This window comes from Mustelus asterias, chromosome 20 (genome assembly GCF_964213995.1).
Source record: "Mustelus asterias chromosome 20, sMusAst1.hap1.1, whole genome shotgun sequence".
Classification (NCBI taxonomy): domain Eukaryota; kingdom Metazoa; phylum Chordata; class Chondrichthyes; order Carcharhiniformes; family Triakidae; genus Mustelus; species Mustelus asterias.
In genome coordinates, this window is record NC_135820.1 from 73,793,032 (window position 1) to 73,814,186 (window position 21,155).

The following is a 21,155-nucleotide window of genomic DNA, read 5'->3' on the forward strand; positions in this document are numbered from 1 at the left end:
TGAGCCTGTGTCTATATATGACCTGTTTGTGAACCCAACACTTCACTCACCTGATGAAGGGGCAGCGCTCCGTAAACTTGTGCTGCCAAATAAACCTATTGGACTTTAATCTGCTGTTGTGAGACTTCTTACTGTGCCTCCCCAAAGTAGGAGAGGGAGGGATGGGTGGTGTGGATGGGGGGCTGGGTCCCTCGTGCTGTTAAACACAGCTGGGACTGATTAGCACTGTGTCCAGTGCAAGTGTGCTGATAAAGTTTGTTGAATTAACATTGTGTCAGTCAGAATGTTTTCTGACATCTTGGTAGCGCCTCTTCTGCCCCTTTCTGGGATCCACATGATGTGCCTAAACTCATATCCTTCCAAGGAAACCTGGTTGGCATCATTGTAAACCCTTTAGGCCTTCTGTAACCTTGGCACCAGCACTACAGAGCCCATTTTCACCGCCTATATTTCATTGGAACTTGTGTTGTTGCTTTTCCAGATGATATATTTCTGAAAATCTTGAGGTCGTCTGACCCAAAGCTGAAAGAGGCACAGGAAATCCTCCAAAATGTCATTGACCGCAAGCTCTACAAATGCGTTGGGCATGTTCGGCCTGAAGAACAAAGAGAAGTTAAAAAAGTCAGTATTACAATGAACTATACATTATTTACCAACAAGTCATTCAGTTCACCTGGTCCATATTTGGTCTCCCTCCACTCTAATTACATCACCCACCATGCCCTTGCACCCTGATATTCTGGAGTTTCAAACCCTTCCACTTTGGGTGGAAGTTCCGAAAATGGTGGATTAGTTTCCTGAGCACTGTAACTGGCAATTCAAGAGAAACAGTCCTGCTAACGCGATAGTTTATACCTTACCGAGCCAGAAATTGTTGTAATCTTTTATGAGCTTTATTTATAAATTACGTTATGCATCTCACTGTGCAACACCATATCAAAAATTTTCTTTGTGGCTCGGTGATACTGAACCATTCAACTCTTGTAAAGGCAATGCCATTTACAAGGAGTGGGCAAAGGTCATGTGATTAAGCATCATGTGAGTGGTGTCACATTACCAAATGTCATGTGATCCAATATCATAACAATTTCTCCAGGAATATCTCAAAACAGAGTTGGCAACCCTGCACTTTTCCCTTCTCCCTCATGTAGTACTTTGAGCTGCAGCCACTCTACGTGACACCAAGCTTCACTTTCTCATCCCTGTTTGCATAAAGAAAGTCTCCTAAATGCTTTATCGCATCTGTTAGTTGCTATCTTAGTCTTACTCCCCTTTGATCTGATCCACATGCATTCTATCAAACCTCTTCATCATTATTAAGAAATTTACAAGCAACCTCTTATTTTTTTCCAGTGTTTCATTTTCCAATGTTCAGGTGATTCTTCCCCCTTTTCTAGTGAAGTCATATTGAGAGACAATCAGGAGTGGCTGTAAAGGAACAGTGCTTTATTGCACTGAATTACCACTAGTGCATTTGTTATTTCCTCCGCCATCTCTTTTAGTACCCTGGTCCTGATGGAATGCATCCCAGGATACTGAAAGAGATGGCGGGGGAAATAGCAAATGCACTAGTGGTAATTTACCAAAATTTGCTGGATTCAGGGGTGGTTCTCGCAGATTGGAAAAAAGCAAATGTGACGCCACTGTTTAAAAAAAGCGGTAGACAAAAGGCGGGTAACTATAGGCCGGTTAGCTTAACTTCTGTAGTGGGGAAAATGCTTGAATCTATCATCAAGGAAGAAATAGCGAGACATCTGGATATAAATTGTCCCATTGGGAAGACGCAGCATGGATTCATGAAGGGCAGGTCATGTTTGACTAATTTGGTGGAATTCTTTGAGAACATTACATGCGCAGTGGACATTGGGGAACCTGTGGATGTGGTGTATCTGGATTTCCAGAAGGCATTTGACAAGGTGCCGCACCAAAGACTGCTGCATAAGATAAAGGTGCACGGTGTTACGAGTAATGTATTATCATGGATAAAGGATTGGTTAACTAACAGAAAGCAAAGGGTGGGGGTAAATGGGTGTTTTTCTGGTTGGTGATCAGTGACTAGTGGTGTGTCTGAGGGGTCAGTGTTGGGACCGCAATTGTTTACGATTTACATAGATGATTTGGAGTTGGACCAAGTGTAGTGTGTCAAAATCCACAGATAACACTAAGATGAGTGGCAGAGCAAAGTATGCAGAGGGTGCTGAAAGTTTGCAAAGGGATATAGATAGTCTAAGTGAGTGGGCGAGGGTCTGGCAGATGGAGTACAATGTTGGTAAATGTAAGGTCATCCATTTTGGTAGGAATAGCAGCAAAATGGACGATTATTTAATGGTAAAAAATTGCAGCATGCTGCTGTGCAGAGGGACCTGGGTGTCCTTGTGCATGAATCACAAGGAGTTGGTTTGCAGGTGCAGCAAGTAATTAAGAAGGGAAATGGAATTTTGTCTTTCATTGCTAGAGGGATGGAGTTTAAAAACAGCGAGATTATGTTGCAGCTGTATAGGGTGCTGGTGAGGCCACACCTGGAGTACTGTGTACAGTTTTGGTCTCCTTACTTGAGAAAGGATATACTGGCACTGGAGGGGGTGCAGAGGAGATTCACGAGGTTGATTCCGGAATTGAGAGCGTTGGCTTATGAGGAGAGACTGAGTAGACTGGGGCTATACTCATTGGAATTCAGAAGAATGAGGGGAGATCTTCTAGAAACATATAAGATTATGAAGGGAATAGATAAGATAGAAGCAGGGAAGTTGTTTCCACTAGCGGGTGAAACTAGAACGAGGGGGCATAGCCTCAAAATAAGGGGAGGCAGATTTAGGACTGAGTTGAGGAGGAACTTCTTCACACAAAAGGTTGTAAATCTGTGGAATTCTCTGCCCAGTGAAGCAGTTGAGGCTACCTCATTGAATGTTTTTAAGGCAAGGTTAGATACATTTTGAACAGTAAAGGAATTAAGGGTTATGGTGAGCGAGCGGGTAAGTGGAGCTGAGTCCACGAAAAGATCAGCCATGGTCTTATTGAATGACGGAGCAGACACAAAGGGCCAGATGGCCTTTATAAATCGGAGTATCGAGTATAAAAGTTGGAGTGTTATGGTAAGGTTATATAAGGCATTGGTGTGGCCGAATTTAGAGTATTGTGTACAGTTTTGGTCACCTAGTTACAGGAAGGATGTAAATAAGGTTGAAAGAGTGCAGAGATATTGCCGGGACTTGAGAAGCTGAGTTACAGAGAGAGATTGAATAGGTTGGGACTTTATTCCCTGGAGCGTAGAAGAATGAGGGGAGATTTGACAGAGGTGTATAAGATTTTGATGGGTATCGATAGAGTGAATGCAAGCAGGGTTTTTCCACTGAGGCTAGGGGAGAAAAAAACCAGAGGGCATGGGTTAAGGGTGAAAGGAGAAAAGTTGAAAGGGAATATTAGGGGGGGCTTCTTCACGCAGAGAGTGGTGGGAGTGTGGAATGAGCTGCCGGATAACGTAGTAAATGCGGGGTCACTTTTAACATTTAAGAAAAACTTGGACAGATTCATGGATGAGAGGGGTGTGGAGGGATATGGTCCAAGTGCGGGTCAGTGGGACTAGGCAAAAAATGGTTCGGCACAGACAAGAGGGGCCAAAAGGCCTGTTTCTGAGCTGTAATTTTCTATGGTTCTATGGCCTACTCCTGCTCCTAGTTCTTATGTTCTTATGTTATGAATAAAGTAAAGTAAGGCCAAATACCTGTGGTGAACACAAACAGGTCCCAACTGGGACAATGCAATAACAGACCCACTCAGGGGCCTGCTTTATACAGGGCTTGGTATGCGAGCTCCACCTGATGAATTCATTACCAATCCCCAGGGAGCTCGTTCGTATTCAATGAGTCCTACAGAGAGGTCAATCAATGATTCCCCCATGCAAGTCCAGAGAATTATCACAAAGACTATTTAGCATTCTATCCTTCCAGTTCCATGCTGTTTTGTGTAGAGTTGGGCAGTTGTGTTGATTTCAGAGACCTCATCACCTCTGTGTTGAGCCACTGTGTCATTACTCCTAGGAATGGGTCCAGTTTCTATACGTTTCCTGATTATACCCAGCTAGATACCTGTGCCTCGACTTTATGTCTATAACGGTGCTGCCCAAATGCTTTACAGGCATCAAGTGGAGAATAAGCAAGATTTTCTCTGGCTCAACATAGGCACAGCGTAAAAACCCGTGCTTGCAGTAACTGTATACCATGAACACAAGCAATAGAAGCAGGAGTAGGCCACCAGGCCCTTCAAACCTGCCCTGCCATTCAATACATACATGGCCATCTCCTCATAACCCTCTATTCCTCAATCTATCAGATATTCATCCACATTCACTTGAAATACTTTTAATGATGCAGCCTCCACTACCCTTTGGGGCAGAGAATTCCAGAACACATGCTTCTATCTTTGGAACAGTGTTTGCTAATCTTCCGAGCTGATTTCTTCAAAACTGTTCTTTTTGACCTCATGAATATTCATTGCCACTAAATTCCAATTTGTCTGTCGTTTTGTAGCCTGATTCCACTTCTATGTTGAGTTTGTAACTCCGTTCTTCTGTTTGCTCTTCATCACAGTCCTCTCGTGAACAGTAAATTCTTCTTCCATTGATCAGTTATTGCACCAGCTCCCATTCACTCATCCTCCTCTCATTCTCACGATCTAAATTAATTCCCGGTGCAGCAATTCTTGAAATGTAAAATTCTTATTCTTGTGTTCAGATTCCTATAGCTCCCTAACTCTGCGCTGTCCTCCGGCGCTACAACAATCCAAGATCCCTGGGTATCTCCAGTTCAAGCATTTTGTGCATTCCTGTAACTTTATCACTGCCTCAGTTGCCGGGGTGATAAGGTCTAGGGTTCCCTCCCCCACTCCTCTGCCTATCTCTATCTCTCTCTTCCTTTACCATGTTTCATAAAACCGACCTTCCTAACTGAGCTTTCAGTCACCTGTCCTAATATTGTATGGAACCGGAAGAAATAGCAGAGGTACTTAATGAATACTTTACTTCAGTATTCACTATGGAAAAGGATCTTGGTGGTTGTAGAACATAGAACATAGAACATTACAGCGCAGAACAGGCCCTTCGGCCCACGATGTTGCACCGACCAGTTAAAAAAAAAAACTGTGACCCTCCAACCTAAACCAATTTCTTTTCGTCCATGAACCTATCTACGGATCTCTTAAACGCCCCCAAACTAGGCGCATTTACTACTGATGCTGGCAGGGCATTCCAATCCCTCACCACCCTCTGGGTAAAGAACCTACCCCTGACATCGGTTCTATAACTACCCCCCCTCAATTTAAAGCCATGCCCCCTCGTGCTGGATTTCTCCATCAGAGGAAAAAGGCTATCACTATCCACCCTATCTAAACCTCTAATCATCTTATATGTTTCAATAAGATCCCCTCTTAGCCGCCGCCTTTCCAGCGAAAACAATCCCAAATCCCTCAGCCTCTCCTCAGGTTGTAGTGCAGACTTGCAGCGGACTGAAAAGCTTGAGCATGTAGAAATTAAGAAAGAGGATGTGTTGGAGCTTTCGAAAAGCATCAAGTTAGATAAGTCGCCGGGACCAGATGAGATGTACACCAGGCTACTGTGGGAGGCGAGGGAGGAGATTGCTGAGCCTCTGGCGATGATCTTTGCATCATCAATGGAGACGGGAGAGGTTCCGGAGGATTGGAGGATTGCGTATGTTGTTCCTTTATTCAAGAAAGATCCTTTATTCAAAGATAGCCCTGGAAATTATAGACCAGTGAGTCTAACCTCAGTGGTTGGTAGGTTGATGGAGAAGATCCTGAGAGGCAGGATTTATGAACATTTGGAGAGGTATAATATGATTAAGAATAGTCAGCATGGCTTTGTCAAAGGCAGATTGTGCCTTACGAGCCTGATTGAATTTTTTGAGGATGTGACGAAACACATTGATGAAGGAAGAGCTGCAGATGTAGTATATATGGACTTCAGCAAGGCATTTGATAAGGTGCCCCATGCAAGGCTTATTGAGAAAGTGAGGGGACATGGGATCCAAGGGGACATTGCTTTGTGGATCCAGAACTGGCTTGCCCACAGAAGGCAAAGAGTGGTTATAGATGGGTCATATACTGCATGGAGGTCGGTCACCAGTGGAGTGCCCCAGGGGTCTGTTCTGGGACCCTTACTCTTTGTGATTTTTATAAATGACCTGGATGAGGAAGTGGAGGGATGGATTGGTAAGTTTGCTGATGACACAAAGGTTGGATGTGTTGTGGATAGTGTGGAGGGATGTCAGAAGTTGCAGCGAGACATTGATAGGATGCAAGACTGGGCAGAGAAGTGCAGATGGAGTTCAACCCAGATAAGTGTGAGGTGGTTCATTTTGGCAGGTCAAATAGGATGGCGGAATATAATATTAATGGTAGGACTCTTGGCAGTGTGGAAGATCAGAAGGATCTTGGGGTCCGAGTTCATAGGACGCTCAAAGCAGCTGTGCAGGTTGAGGCTGTGGCTAAGAAGGCGTATGGTGTACTGGCCTTCATCAATCGAGGAATTGAGTTTAGGAGTCATGAGATAATGTTGCAGCTATATAAGACCCTGGTCACACCACACTTGGAGTACTGTGCTCAGTTCTGGTTGCCTCATTACAGGAAGGATGTGGAAGCCATAGAAAGGGTGCAGAGGAGATTTACAAGGACGTTGCCTGGGTTGGGGAGCATGCCTTATGAGGATAGGTTGAGTGAGCTCGGCCTTTTCTCCTTGGAGAGACGAAGGATGAGGGGTGACCTGATTGAGGTGTATAAGATGTTGAGAGGTATTGATCGAGTGGATAGTCAGAGGCTTTTTCCCAGGGCTGAAATGGTTGCCACAAGAGGACACAGGTTTAAGGTGCTGGGGAGTAGGCACAGAGGAGAGATCAGGGGTAAGTTTTTCACTCAGAGGGTGGTGGGTGCGTGGAATGGGCTGCCAGCAACGGTGGTGGAGGCGGATTCGATAGGGTCTTTTAAGAGACTTTTAGATAAGCACATGGAACTTAGTAAGAAAAAGGGTTATAGGTAAGCCTAGCAATCGCTAAGGTAGGGACATGTTCGGCACAACTTTGTGGGCTGAAGGGCCTGTATTGTGCTGTAGTTTTTTTATGTTTCTATCTCCCTTTGTGGCTTGGTGTCAAAGAATGCTTAATAACATTGCTGTGACATTGTACTATGTTAAGTGTGACTTGTTATTTGGTTTAGGCACTCCATGGGTTAATTTTCTGAGCTATTGAAGAAACTCTGGATAAACCTTTATAACTTTACATTTATATTGTTTACATTTTTTATAACACACCGCGACAAATGTTTTGTAAAGTTACTTTACTTTTTAATAAAACCAATTTTAGGACAACTGTTGCAATTTTTTTTAGAAAGAAGAACACAAACTGCCTGCTGAGGTGGCCACCGCATTGAAAATTCCAGGTGTCCAATTTTCTAAAGGAGATTTCATAGTAAAGGCAAGTATTGGATAGTTCTGGAATTATTTGACTTCTTCCCTCCCTGCCCCCTCATCACCAGGGAAAATTGGCCATGTGCATGAACACAGTTGGAAAGTGATCACGCCTGGGATCTGAACGTTCAAGGGTATTTGACATTTTGGAATGGCAGGAGGAAAGGAAAGAGAGATTGAGTAGCTTTGTTAATAATGGATGATATCAATACTGGAGTATTGACCTTGGAAGGTCAAGATAGCAAATCAGTTTGGGTGGAGATAAGAAATAGAGGAGGAAAAAAGTCACAGGCAGGAATAATTTATAAGCTCCCTTACATTCTGGAACTGACCAGGGAACAGAGAAATGTGGATCTGGAACTAGAGTCTTAAACTTAAATAAAGACAATTACAATAGAGTGTAGATTGTTAGCTAAAGTGGAGTGGGAGAATAGGTTAAAAGATAAGATGATAGAGAGGCATTGGCAGCCATTTAATTAGATATTCTGTAACACTCAACAAAGATTGAATGCCTTTTAGAAATCCAGGTATATCACATCTACTCATTCCCCTTTATCTACTTCTCCAGTTGCATCCTCAAAAAACTCTAATAAAATTGTCAAACAGGATTTTCATTTAGTAAAACCATGTTGACTTGTTCTAATCATATTATGCTTTCCTCAGTGCTTTGTTAAGACTTCCTTAATAATAGAATCCAGCATTTTCCCAACAACAGATGTTAGGCTAATTGGCCTACAGTTCACTGCTTTTGCTCCCTCTTTTGTAACATTTGCCAACTTCCAATCTAATGGGGCTGGTCTGTATCGAAGGAATTTTGGAAAATCATAACCAGTACATCCAGTGTTTCTGCAGCTATCTCTTTAGAATCCAAGGATGTAGACAATCGGGTCTGGGGAATTTGTCAGATTTTGCCAACATTTTCTCTTAGCTGATATTTATTTCTTTAATCTCCTTACCGTCTATTTCTGGTGTGAAATGTGTGCCTTCTACTGTGAAGAATAGACACAAAGGACAAGAGTTTCCAGCCGTGCTCACCCCAAGACTGGAAAATCCTGCCTGAGGTCAATGGACCGTGGCATGGTTCATGTCCTGCCCACTACGATTCCTGTGGAGGGACTGTAACATTCTGCCCAAAACATTTATTCAATGCCTCTGCGTTTCCTCACTCCACTTGATAATTTCTCCTGTTTCTGCTTCTATGGGACCAATGTTTACAACCTCTTTATATACATATAAAAGCTGCGATAAAATGTGTTTATATTCCTACCTAATTTACTCTCATATTCAATTTTTCCCATTTTCATCAACTTTCTGATGGCCTGCTGCTGATTTCTAAAACACTCCCAATCCTCAGACTTCCCACTGCTTTTTGCAACATTCTCGAGGCAGCTTATCTCTCGGCAAACCCGAAATCATTTTGTTTTCACATGTTTCATGATGAGTTCCATTAAAATATTAGAGCAATGATTGAGTCTTATTTATGTTCTTTGATGTTCTCTAACATTGTGTCTTCTCAAATCTTTCTTCAGCCAGATGTGAGGTGGCATAGCCCAACAGTTAGAGTGACAGGATCATGAGGCATTACGGCACAGAAGGAGGCCATTAGATTCATCAAGTCCATGTCGGCTCTCTTTAGAATAATCCATTTCCTATCTTATTTCAGTAGCACCAAAAGTTTATTTTGCTCAAGTGCCCTTCCACCCAATTTCCACTTGAAATCATTCATCATCTCCACATCCACCCTTGGACAAAATCTTCCAGACCCACCCCCAGTGGGATCTTCTGGTCCTGCCAATGGTGATCGCCGCCACCACCCCCTCCCCCCACCCTCCATCCCCTTTGCCCAGCCATGTTGCATTCCCCAGCAGCAGATGATGCAGGCAAGCAAAATCCCATAGACATCAGCGTGACTGGAAGATCCCACTGCCAGCCAATAGCACACCGCCTTCATCACTGGAAAATACACCATAGGCGGTCCAGAAAAGCTCCCCAGTGAGTTCCAAGTCATTATTTTTCTCTGCATCAAAAAGGTTTTTCTTACACCTCTCCTGCATCAATTGCCCAAAACCTTAATTCTGTGGCCCGTAGTCATTGTCCCATCAGCCAATAGGAAAAGCTTTTGTTTACCTTATCCAAACCAGTCAATCTAATGCACCTCTACCAAATGTTCCCTCAATCTCTTTTGTTCCAACAACAACACTAACATTTCCAATCTAACTTTGCATCTAAAATTCTCCATCCCTGGAACCATTTTTGTAAATCTCCCTCGCACCCTCTCAAGTCCAATAATCTCCTTCTTAACGAGTTTATGATTGAGGTCCATGAAGCCATCTGGCTTGCCAATCTCCAGAACTGAAAATATCTCTCAAGTTATGGCCGAACCAGAGCTTTATAAAGCTCCATCATAACTTTCCCTTTTTTGCCCAAAACCTTTACTTATGAAGCCCAAGATCCCATATGCTTTGCTGCTCACTTTGTCAGTATGACCTGTCACTTTCAAAGGTTTAATGTACATGAACCACTGGTGGGAGGGGGGTGATCTTCCCAAAAGAAATTCTAAGTCCCAAACATGTGTGAAAATGGGGAGAGAGTTGCACTCCTTTTTTGACAAGTGAAAAATTCAAACCATATGGCATTTAGAGAGAAATGAGACCAACTGTGATTTGCACCAGTCGGGGGAATGAACAGAGTCCATTCACACCAGGAAGCCAGCGATGAATGTTAGAGGACGCTATTGCCCATGATCTCCCAGTGCACTTTATAAAGTGTACACAGTTAGTGCACCGGGAATCTGACATTCCTCCCACCCCCACAATCACACCATCTACCCCTCCCCACCCCCCCACCAACCTGGCCAATCGCGCACTCCACCCTAATCCCCCCAGCTGAACGCCGACCAAAGGGGCACTGCACCCCACCTCGCGACCACGCAGGGTGCCCTCAATGGCCTCCTGTCCCACCAGCGAGGCCATCACGACAGGTCCCCCCTGCTGGGAATCGTACCTGATCCTTGCCAGTGAAGGCCTACAGCAGTGAGGCCGTTAAAGCAAGTGAGCCCTTCCAGGGCACGAGACTGATCATGCCAGCAATCCAGTGCCGGTATCATCACAAGAAGTGTGAGACCGGGTGTGAACTTGGTTTTTTGCCTCTTTTGCGACCTCACCAGCTCGCCATGCCGTTCAAATGGCATGACAGTCGGTAGGATCGCCCCCTCGTCCTCTCTGTCCCTTCACACTCTTTAGCACTGTGCATTTGAGTCCAAGTCCAGATGTTTCTGGCTGTTAATGCCGGCAGGATCTTTTGGTTCCACTGACGGCCCACTCTGTTGCAGGTTTCCCGACGGCAATGGGGTAGAATCAAAGTGACAGAACCAGAAGATCCCATCGCCGGCCAATGGCGCGCCACCTCCCGCCATGAGAAACACGCTGTCGGAAGGCCAGGGAATCCCTCCCTATATTGTCTCTCCCTACCGCTTCTACCAAAGTACATCACTTCACTCTTCTCTGTGTTAAATTCCATCTGCCACTTGTCTGCCCATCTGCTAGTCTATCTTTGTCCTGTTGTAGTTAGCTGGTATTATCCTCACTGTTAGCTATACAGTTTAGTATAATTGGCATATTCTGGAATTTTACTCTGTATTCCATCTTCAAGTCAGATATATATATCAATCTATGAGAGTGGTTCTTACACTGACCCTTGTGGGAAACCATTGTCTACCATCTCCAGTCCGAAAAACAACCATTTGACATGACTCGCTTTAGAAAGTCAGAAAAGTAAAACAATTTGCAATGTCTATTTTACTCTCTAACGTCAGAAAGGAAGTAAATATGAATTAGCAGGAAAATCATGGTGAAAGACCACACTGCACATTGACTGGCAAATGTCACCAAGACAGAGTCCATGGATTTCTCAGCAACCTATCTTGACGTCAATGACCACTGTCAGTCACAAAATCTCAGCACTGCCTCCCTCTTGAGGGATTTTCAACTGTTCACTTTCAAAGATCTGCGCTCTGAATTCCCTCGAAAACCACTCAGACTCATATTGCCTCAGTAACCTCTCATCTCTCAATGGTTCATTTTCTTCTCCTGAAACTGTGTTCCCTAACTTCTGAGCTGGCAATATCCCTCGACTTCACCAAGCTTCAATCACTTCAACTTCACCAAGCCATCAATGGCACCCAGCCCTTTCTCTAACTCCTAACCCTCTCGGCATCATGGAGCCATCTGCTCTGTCTCTTCAGTTCCACAGGACTTCCTCTAAGCCCTAATCAGATGGAGCGATCAAAGTGTTCCTTGGCCTTCTCCTGCAGCCAAGCTGAGTCAGGGCCAGCTAACAGAAACATTCTTTCTGCCTGGAGTCTCTGTCCCAGTAAACACACCGACAAATTGGAACCAGAGAGCTTTCTTAAGCACCACCAATTTCTATGACAACATCACCTTTTAGGGTTCACTGAATGTTTTTAAGTTACTTTAGCTGTATAGGACTGGTATTCAGTGGTCTAGTCTAATGGTCTTAGTTGTGGGTCAATGAAAGACACTCTTGTCTAAGTGTCTGAAGGTTCTAGGTTCAAGGCCCACTTCAGAAATGTGAGCAGTCTGCTTATGAAGCAATGACATTGGCAGTGTTTTGGATTGAAACATTCGAAATATTTCAACATCTGGTTTTGCTTATTTAGGTTGTTCATTTAGACTACGGAATGAAGGAGAAAAATCCCATTGACAAGGCTTGGTTCTATCGCAAGGACAACCAAAACCAGGCAGTCCAAATCCCTAAAGCTCAGGTAAATTCAACATCTCAAGCAACAAAACCTACTTCTAAAACAGCATTAAAAACTCTCGGTAGTCTGAGGGACAGGGGTGTAGCTGATTCCCAGTGCTGCTGGGGAGCGACCATTTCACAATGTTCCTGTTCTTGATTTGCTCCTCAGCATCATCTGCCTTATGAGGTGCTATGTAGCTCCGCAAATCAGAAAGTTAAGATTGTTAACTCACTGTGGTGTTGTAATTCACTCCATTCTACCAGAATGTTCACTCTTGTCAGTTTGTTAATATACGTGAATGTCAACATTCTTTCTCATGTACCCAGGTGTCTCAGTTGCTGCCAGAGAGGTTTAAGGAGCAGCTGATCCAAGTGTATTGTAAGAAGTTCGATAAGGACAGTGTGGAAGCAGCCAAGAAGCACTTTGAAAAATGGTGCATCAACAGGAAATTCACTGAACTCAGGGTAAGGGTTTGGAGATCACAGTGCAATGTTGCATTTTTTGCGTTCTATCTATGTTTGTGTTGTAGGCCTGTGCTATTACTATTGAATCTCACTGGAGTAGTTGGTCTGTAATGGATTTGTCCATTTTGTGCTCACTACATTGCAACACTTCTGCTACCAATCAGCTGTGAGTCAGAAGGTCATGGGTTCAAGTCTCATTCCCAAGATTCTCCAGCCTCCCAGTGATGCACTATCAATCAAGCAAAGACTAGTTTGTGTGCAAGAACAAATAGGGTTTTATTCGCAAAAGACTTGGAGCACACCCATGCTGATGAACTGGTGCAGAGACTGAGGCAGGGGGGTAGGGAGCAGTCACCTTCATACCTGGACCAGGGGGGGAGAGTCTCAGGCAGGGCCGGCAGGGGCATGTCCAGGCATGTCACACACACACAGGCAATAAGCTTAACAGTGGTTTACCACATTCACCCCCTGCTTTTTAAAAAAAAGAGTCCGGCGGGGGTGAGGTGTGTGGAACAATATTTGCAGAATTACAAATTTACAAATTTAGTCTCTCTGGGGGCTTGATCTGCCACTGCGACCGCCGTAGTGCCAGTTGTGGTGTCAGTTCCGGTGGCCGCGGTGTTAGTTCAGGCGCCAGACCGTAGTCACTCGAGTCATCTGTAGTCCCTTCCAATTGTCGGGTGCGTGGTGGCGGCTCCTGGGGCTCAGGCGTGCTGTATACGGGGGTTGGGGTTGTGGGTCGTCGTGGTCCCTGGGGTACCTGCGGGTGCCAGGTCTTGAATGGAGACCGTGTCCTCCCGCCCGTCGGGGTCCGCCACATAGGCGTATTGGGGGTTGGCGTGGAGGAGTTGGACCCTTTTGACCAGGGGGTCTGACTTATGGGTCCTCATGTGCTTCCGGAGCAGGACAGGGCCTGGGGACGTCAGCCACGACGGTAGTGAGGTCCCCGAGGAGGACGTCCTGGGGAAAACAAACATTCTTTCGTGAGGGGTAGCATTGGTAGCTGTGCAAAGGAGTGATCTAATCGAGTATAGTGCATCAGGGAGGACCTCTTGCCAGCGGGTGACTGGAAGACCTTTAGACCTCAGAGCTAGTAAAACGGTCTTCCAGACTGTCACGTTCTCCCTCTCTACCTGTCCGTTCCCTCTGGGGTTGTAGCTGGTGGTCCTACTCGAGGCTATGCCTTTGGAGAGCAGGTACTGTCGCAGCTCATCACTCATAAAGGAGGAGTCCTGGTCGCTATGGATATAGCTAGGGAAACCGAACAGGGTGGAGAGGCTGTGCAGGGCCCTGACGACCGTGGCCAAGGTCATATCCGGGCAGGGAATAGCGAAGGGGAAAGTGAATATTCGTCAATGACGTTGTGGAGGTATATGTTGCGGTCAGAAGAGGGGAGGGGACCTTTGAAGTCGACGCTTAGGCGTTCGAAAGGGCGGGTGGGCCTTTATGAGGTGTGCTCTGTCTGGCCGATAGAAGTGCGGCTTGCACTCTGCGCAGACCTGGCAGTGTCTGGTTATAGACCTGACTTCCTCAATGGAGTAGGGCAGGTTACAGGCTTTAATGAAGTGAAAAAACCTGGTGACCCCCGGGTGGCAGAAGACGTTGTGGGGAGTCTGCAATTGGTCTATTTGTGCGCTGGCGCACATTCCCCGGGACAAGGCGTCTGGGGGCTCATTGAGCTTCCCGGGCCGGTATAAGATGTTGTAATTGTAGGTGGAAAGCTCGATTCTCCACCTCAATATTTCATCATTTTTGATCTTGCCCCGCTGTGTGTTGTTAAACATGAATGCAATTGACCGTTGGTCCGTGAGTAGGGTGAATCGTTTACCAGCTAAGTAGTGGCTCCAGTGCCGTACAGCTTCCACTATGGCTTGGGCCTCCTTCTCGACAGAGGAGTGTCGAATTTCAGGGCCTTGGAGGGTTCGTGAGAAGAAGGCCACGGGTCTGCCCGTCTGGTTAAGGGTGGCGGCTAGTGCGAAGTCAGACGCATCGCTCTCCACCTGGAATGGGATGGATTCGTCTACAGCGTGCATCGTGGCCTTCGCGATGTCTGCTTTGATGTGGTCGAAGGCCAGGCGGGCCTCTGCCGTCAGGGGAAAAGCGGTGGATTTGATGAGCGGACGGGCTTTATCCGTATAATTGGGGACCCACTGGGCGTAATACGAGAAGAAGCCCAGGCATCTCCTCAGTGCTTTGAGGCTGGTGGGGAGGGGAAGTTCCAGGAGGGGACGCATGTGGTCAGGATCGGGACCGATGACCCCGTTTTCCACAACACAACCAAGGATGGCGAGGTGGCATGTGCAGAATACGCACTTCTCCTTATTATATGTCAGATTTAGGAGTGTGGCGGTGTGGAGGAATTTGTGGAGGTTGGCGTCGTGGTCCTGCTGATCGTGGCCGCAGATGGTGACGTTATCCAGGTACGGGAAGGTGGCCCGCAGCCAGTTCTGGTCTACCATTCGGTCCATCTCACGCTGGAAAACCGAGACCCCGTTGGTGACGCCGAAGGGGACCCTAAGGAAGTGATAGAGGCGGCCATCCGCCTCGAAGGCAGTATATTGGCGGTCTTCCAGGCGGATAGGGAGCTGGTGGTATGCATGTTTTAAGTCGATGGTGGAGAACTCCCGATATTGCGCAATCTGATTAACCGTGTCAGATATGCAGGGAAGGGGGTACGCGTCCAGCTGCGTGTAGCGGTTAATGTTCTGACTGTAATCAATGACCATGCGATGTTTCTCCCCAGTCTTAACAACTACTACTTGGGCTCTCCAGGGGCTGGTACTGGCCTCAATGATCCCCTCCCCTCGGAGCCGTTATACTTCGGACCTGATAAAAGCCCTGTCTCCAGCATTATATCGTCTGCTCTTGGTGGCGATGGGCTTGCAGTCGGGGGTGAGATTTTCAAACAGTGAGGGAGGTGTGACTTTAAGGGTCGAGAGGCTGCAGGTGGTGCGCGGTGGGCGATCTAAGAACTGGTGATTGCAAACAGAGAGCGGGGGAAAAGGCCCATTATACTCCATGGTGACACTCTTAAGGTGACACAGGAAATCTAGCCCCAGGAGTATGGCAGCGCAGAGTTGTGGCAGCACGAGGAGCCTGAAGTTTTTGTACACTGTGCTCCGTACAGTCAGGGTCGCCACGCAGTACCCGAGGACATCCACCGAGTGGGACTTTGAAGCCATGGAGATCGTTTGCTTCACTGGCAGTACTGAAAGGGTGTAGCAACTCACTGTGTTAGGGTGAATAAAGCTCTCCGTACTCCCACAGTCAAATAAACAGTTTGTAGTGCGACCGTTTACCTCGATCTCCATCATGGACCTGGCGAGTTGGTGAGGCCTGGATTGGTCCAGCGTAACCGAAGCCACCGTTGGATTTTGCAACGCGGCTGATGCCATCCAAGATGGCGGCCCACATGGCTCACACGCGGCTGAAGGCGTCCAAGATGGCGGCCTGCACGGCTCACACGCGGCTGAAGGCGTCCAAGATGGCAGCCTGCATGGCTCACACGCGACTACCGGCGCCCACGATGGCGGCTCCCGCGGGTCGCACGCGGCGCTACTGGGCTTGGAGATCGATTTCGCCCTGCATACCTTCACGTAATTGCCCTTCTTTCCACACCTGGAGCAGATCGCTTCCTTCGCCGGGCAGCGTTGTCGGGGGTGCTTCCCCAGGCCGCAGAAGTAGCACTTCGGGCCTCCGGAGACTGCCACAGTTGTCGGGTCATTGGTGGGACGTGGCGTGGCGTAGGCCTGCGGCCCTCCTGAGTACAGAGGTGGCGGCGACTGCAGAGTCCACGATGCGCCGCCGTGGTCGGGGGTGTAGGCCTCGAGATTACGGAAGGCCACCTCCAACGAGTCGGCAAGCGCCACAGTCTTTTGTAGGTCCAGCCCACCCTGTTCCAGCAGTCGTCGGATATAGTTTGACCTGATACCCGTGACATAGGCATCTCTGATTAAGTCCTCAGTGTTTTGGACGGCTGTTATGGCCTTGCAGTTGCAGGCCCTGCCAAGTGCTCGCAACGCATGCAGAAATTGGTCGCCTGATTCTCCTGGCTGCTGTCTGCGAGTAGCCAGAAGATGTCTGGCGTAGATTACATTAGACTGTTTGTTGTACTGGCCTTTTAAAAGTTTGATCGCATCCTCGTAAGTTTCAGTGTCTCGAATCATCGAGAATACTTGATCGCTTACCCGGGCGTGGAGCACGTGTAGCTTGTCGGTTTCGGTCTGGACGACGGAGGCGGAGGCGGTGAGGAAAGTTTCGAAACATTGCAGCCAGTGATCGAAGCTGTTAGAGGCTCCTACAGCTTGAGGATCCAATTCTAATCTATCAGGTTTTAGTATCTGCTCCATCCCAAAACTTTTTGCGAATAAAATTGATGCACCATCAATCAAGCAAAGACTAGTTTGTATGCAAGAACAAATAGGCTTTTATTCGCAAAAGACTTTGAGCACAACCATGCTGATGAACTGGTCCAGAGACTGAGGCAGGGGGGTGGGGAGCAGTCACCTTTATACCTGGACCGGGGGGGGGGGGAGGAGTCTCAGGCAGGGTCAGCAGGGGCATGCCCAGGCATGTCACACACACACAGGCAGGCAATAAGCTTAACAGTGGTTTGCCACACCCAGCCGCGTATTTCTCGGAAGTGGAAGGGGGTGTACTGTTCGCTGGCGACGGGATTCTCTGGTCCGCTGCTGTCAATGGGATTTCCCATTGAAAGCATTCCACGCTGCGGGAAAACCCACCAGCGGGGGTGAGATGTCGGCGCAACCAGAAAATCCCACTGGCGTGAACGGCGGGGCAATTCTGGCTCAGGTATTTGACGCTGATACGACAGTGCGTCAGGCGACACTAAATTGTGTCAGAAAAAGTTATGCTCATAAAAGAAGTTCACTCAAAAGTAACAGTTCACATTTATCCAGCAGCTTTAACGTTGATAAATATCCCAAAGTGCTTTACAATGAATATATACAGATAAATATAGACACCAAATCAAAAAGACATTTGTTTGTTATGATGGATGACCAAGAACCCGTGTTATCTGAAGCAGTGGGGGGTGGTGGGGCAGGTGGGCTCAGACAGGGAACGTAAATCACAGGAATTAGACAGCTGAAGCCATAGTTGTCAATGGTAGAAAGGCTTGGGGTGTGGGGTTGATGGAGTGGAAACAGGGATGCACAATACATCCTTGTTGTACATAGTCTGTGGAGGAAATCTTCAGTAACGGTCACTGAATTGTTCAATTCATTCATTATTAATTCAAGGGGAATTGGCTGATCCTCTTGGAGAATTTTTGAAGTGTGTGGGAACAGAGCACTTGGCAGGAGAGGCAATGGCCCAGTGGTATTATCGCTAGACTATTAATCCAGAAACTCAGCTAAGGTTCCGGGGACGCGGGATCGAATCCCGCCACGGCAGATGGTGGAATTTGAATTCAATAATGATGACCATGAAACCATTGTCGATTGTCGGAAAAACCCATCTGGTTCACTGATGTCCTTTAGGGAAGGAAATCTGCCGTCCCTACCTGGTCTGGCCTACATGTGACTCCAGGGCCACAGCAATGTGGTTGACTCTCAACTGCTCTCGGGCAACGAGGGATGGGCAATAACTGCTGCCCAGCCGGCATCACGCATGTGCCACGAACAAATAAAAATAGTCAGTTGGGGGGGATTTGCTGCCCCTGTTTGGGGTGGGTGGGAAAACCTGTGAGGACAGAGAATCGAGAGGGAGTCCCACAGCAACTTTCACATCAGGGGGATTGCTCCGCTCCCTGCAAATGATGCAATGCGGTTCATTGAAAGGTCAGGAACTCCCCATGAGAGATTACCACACCCTCTTTATTCCAGAATCTCGTGCCAGGCTGCAAGCCCATCGCGACTAAGAGCAGGCGTTACAGCGCTGAGGACCGGATCTTCATTCGATCTGAGGTTCAGCGGCTCCTCAAGGAAGGGATCATACAACCTAGCGCTAGTCCTTGGAGAGCGCAGGTCATGGTGGTCAAGAGTGGGAACAAACCCCGGATGGTCATAGACTATAGTCAGACCATTAACAGATACACGCAGCTGGATGCGTATCCCCTCCCGGGCATATCTGACATGGTCAACAAGATTGCGCAGTACCGGGTGTTCTCCACCATCGACCTAAAGTCCGCTTACCACCAGCTCCCCATTTGCCCAGAGGACCGACAATACACGGCCTTTGAGGCAGATGGTCGCTTGTACCATTTTCTAAGGGTTCCTTTTGGTGTCACGAATGGGGTCTCGGTCTTCCAGCGTGCTATGGACCGAATGGTGGACCATAACGGACTGCGGGCTACCTTCCCGTACCTGGATAACGTCACCATCAGCGGCCATGACCAGCAGGACCACGATGCCAACCTTCTTAGATTCCTACGCACTGCATCTCGCCTGAATCTGACCTACAACAGGGAGAAGTGTGTATTTCGCATGCGCCGCCTAGCTATCCTCGGATACGTGGTGGAAAACGGGGTCATTGGCCCTGATCCAGACCGTATGCATCCCCTCCTCGAACTTCCCTTGCCCACTAGCGCAAAAGCACTGAGAAGATGCTTAGGCTTCTTCTCTTACTACGCACAGTGTGTTCCCAATTACGCGGACAAAGCCCGTCCGCACATCAAGTCTACCTCTTTTCCCCTAGCACCAGAGGCTCGTCTGGCCTTTGAAAAACTAAAAGCCGACATCGCGAAAGCCACGATGCACGCTATCGATGAGTCCATCCCCTTCCAGGTGGAGAGCGATGCATCTGATTTCGCCCTGGCCGCCACACTTAACCAGGCGGGCAGGCCCGTCGCCTTTTTCTCTCGCACCCTCCAAGGCCCCGACATTCGACATTCGGCGGTGGAAAAGGAGGCCCAGGCCATTGTGGAGGCCGTCCGGCATTGGCGCCATTACTTGGCAGGAAAACGGTTCACCCTGCTCACGGACCAGCGGTCCGTGGCGTTCATGTTCAATAACACGTTACGGGGCAAGATCAAGAACGATAAGATCTTGAGGTGGAGAATCGAACTCTCCACCTATAATTACGACATCATGTATCGTCCAGGGAAACTCAACGAGCCCTCGGATGCCCTATCGCGTGGAACATGCGCTAGTATGCAGGAGAATCGATTGCAGGCTCTCCACAATGACCTCTGCCATCCGGGGGTCACTCGGCTCTACCACTTCATAAAAGCTCGGAATCTACCCTACTCGGTGGAGGATGTCAGGTCCATAACCAGAAGCTGCCGGGTATGCGCGGAATGCAAACCGTACTTTTACCGACCTGACAGGGCACAACCCGTTAAGGCCACTCGTCCCTTCGAAAGACTGAGTGTGGATTTTAAGGGCCCCCTTCCCTCGACAGATCGGAACGTGTACTTCCTCAATGTGGTTGATGAGTACTCACGATTCCCTTTTGTCATTCCCTGTTCTGATATGACCGCTGCCACGGTTATCAAGGCATTTTGTGATCTTTTCACCCTGTTCGGTTACTCCTGTTACATCCACAGCGATAGGGGCTCGTCGTTCATGAGCGATGACTTGAGGCAATACCTGCTCTCATATGGGATTGCCTCTAGTAGAACCACGAGCTACAACCCAAGGGGTAACGGACAGTTTGAACGTGAGAATGCTACAGTCTGGAAGGCTGTCTTACTGGCGTTGAGGTCTAAAGGTCTTCCAGTCTCCCGTTGGCAAGAGGTGCTCCCTGATGCGCTCCACTCCATGCGCTCACTCCTGTGTACGGCAACCAACGCTACTCCCCATGAGAGACTGTTTTCATTCCCTCGGAAGTCTTCCTCTGGGACCTCATTACCGTCTTGGTTGACGTACTCAGGACCTGTCCTCCTGCGGCGACATGTTAGGACCCGCAAGTCCGACCCTTTGGTTGAACGGGTCCATGTCCTCCACGCCAACCCTCAGTATGCCTATGTGGCATACCCTGACGGGCGAGAGGACACGGTCTCGATTCGAGATCTGGCGCCAGCAGGGGGCTTGGAAACCCCTGTCGCTCCCATACCTCCTGTTAGAGACCCCCCAACTATTGTTTCCCCTCCTGACACGGCGCGGGCAGCATCGGGACCATCATTTAACCCTTTTACTCCCGTGTACAGCTTGCCTGAGTCCAGGAGATGGTCGCCACTTCAAGGCGTGCCCGAGTTCAGCGGATTGTCACCACCTCGGGGTCTACCGGCCCGTGAGGCATTGGAGGAGCCGTTGGACACCGCCTTGGGGAGAACGCCACCGCGAGTGCCTACACCGGTGTCATCGCCGGTGTTGAGGAGGTCACAATGATGGTGCGGTCCCCCAGACCGTCTGAACTTATAGACTGATGAACAATTGTTCTGTGTTTTGTATCCTGCCGGCCTTTGTTTTCAAAGGAGGGGTGAATGTGGTGAACCATTGTTGGTTCCCACCAGGTAGTGCTGAGCCAGGGTCTGGCCAGTACCAAGAGTCTGTAT

The 21,155-nt window shown here is 47.9% G+C and overlaps 1 protein-coding gene across 1 annotated transcript in view; it reads left to right on the forward strand.

Moving 5' to 3' along the window:
* LOC144508637 (deoxynucleoside triphosphate triphosphohydrolase SAMHD1-like) overlaps window positions 1–21,155 on the forward strand; it is a 56,070-nt gene that overhangs the window by 32,089 nt on the left and 2,826 nt on the right. The window contains exons 11-14 of the mRNA XM_078236855.1: window positions 482–621; window positions 7,392–7,478; window positions 12,150–12,254; window positions 12,560–12,697. Of these exons, the coding sequence (XP_078092981.1) occupies window positions 482–621; window positions 7,392–7,478; window positions 12,150–12,254; window positions 12,560–12,697 (470 nt within the window). The remainder of the gene's footprint in view (window positions 1–481; window positions 622–7,391; window positions 7,479–12,149; window positions 12,255–12,559; window positions 12,698–21,155) is intronic.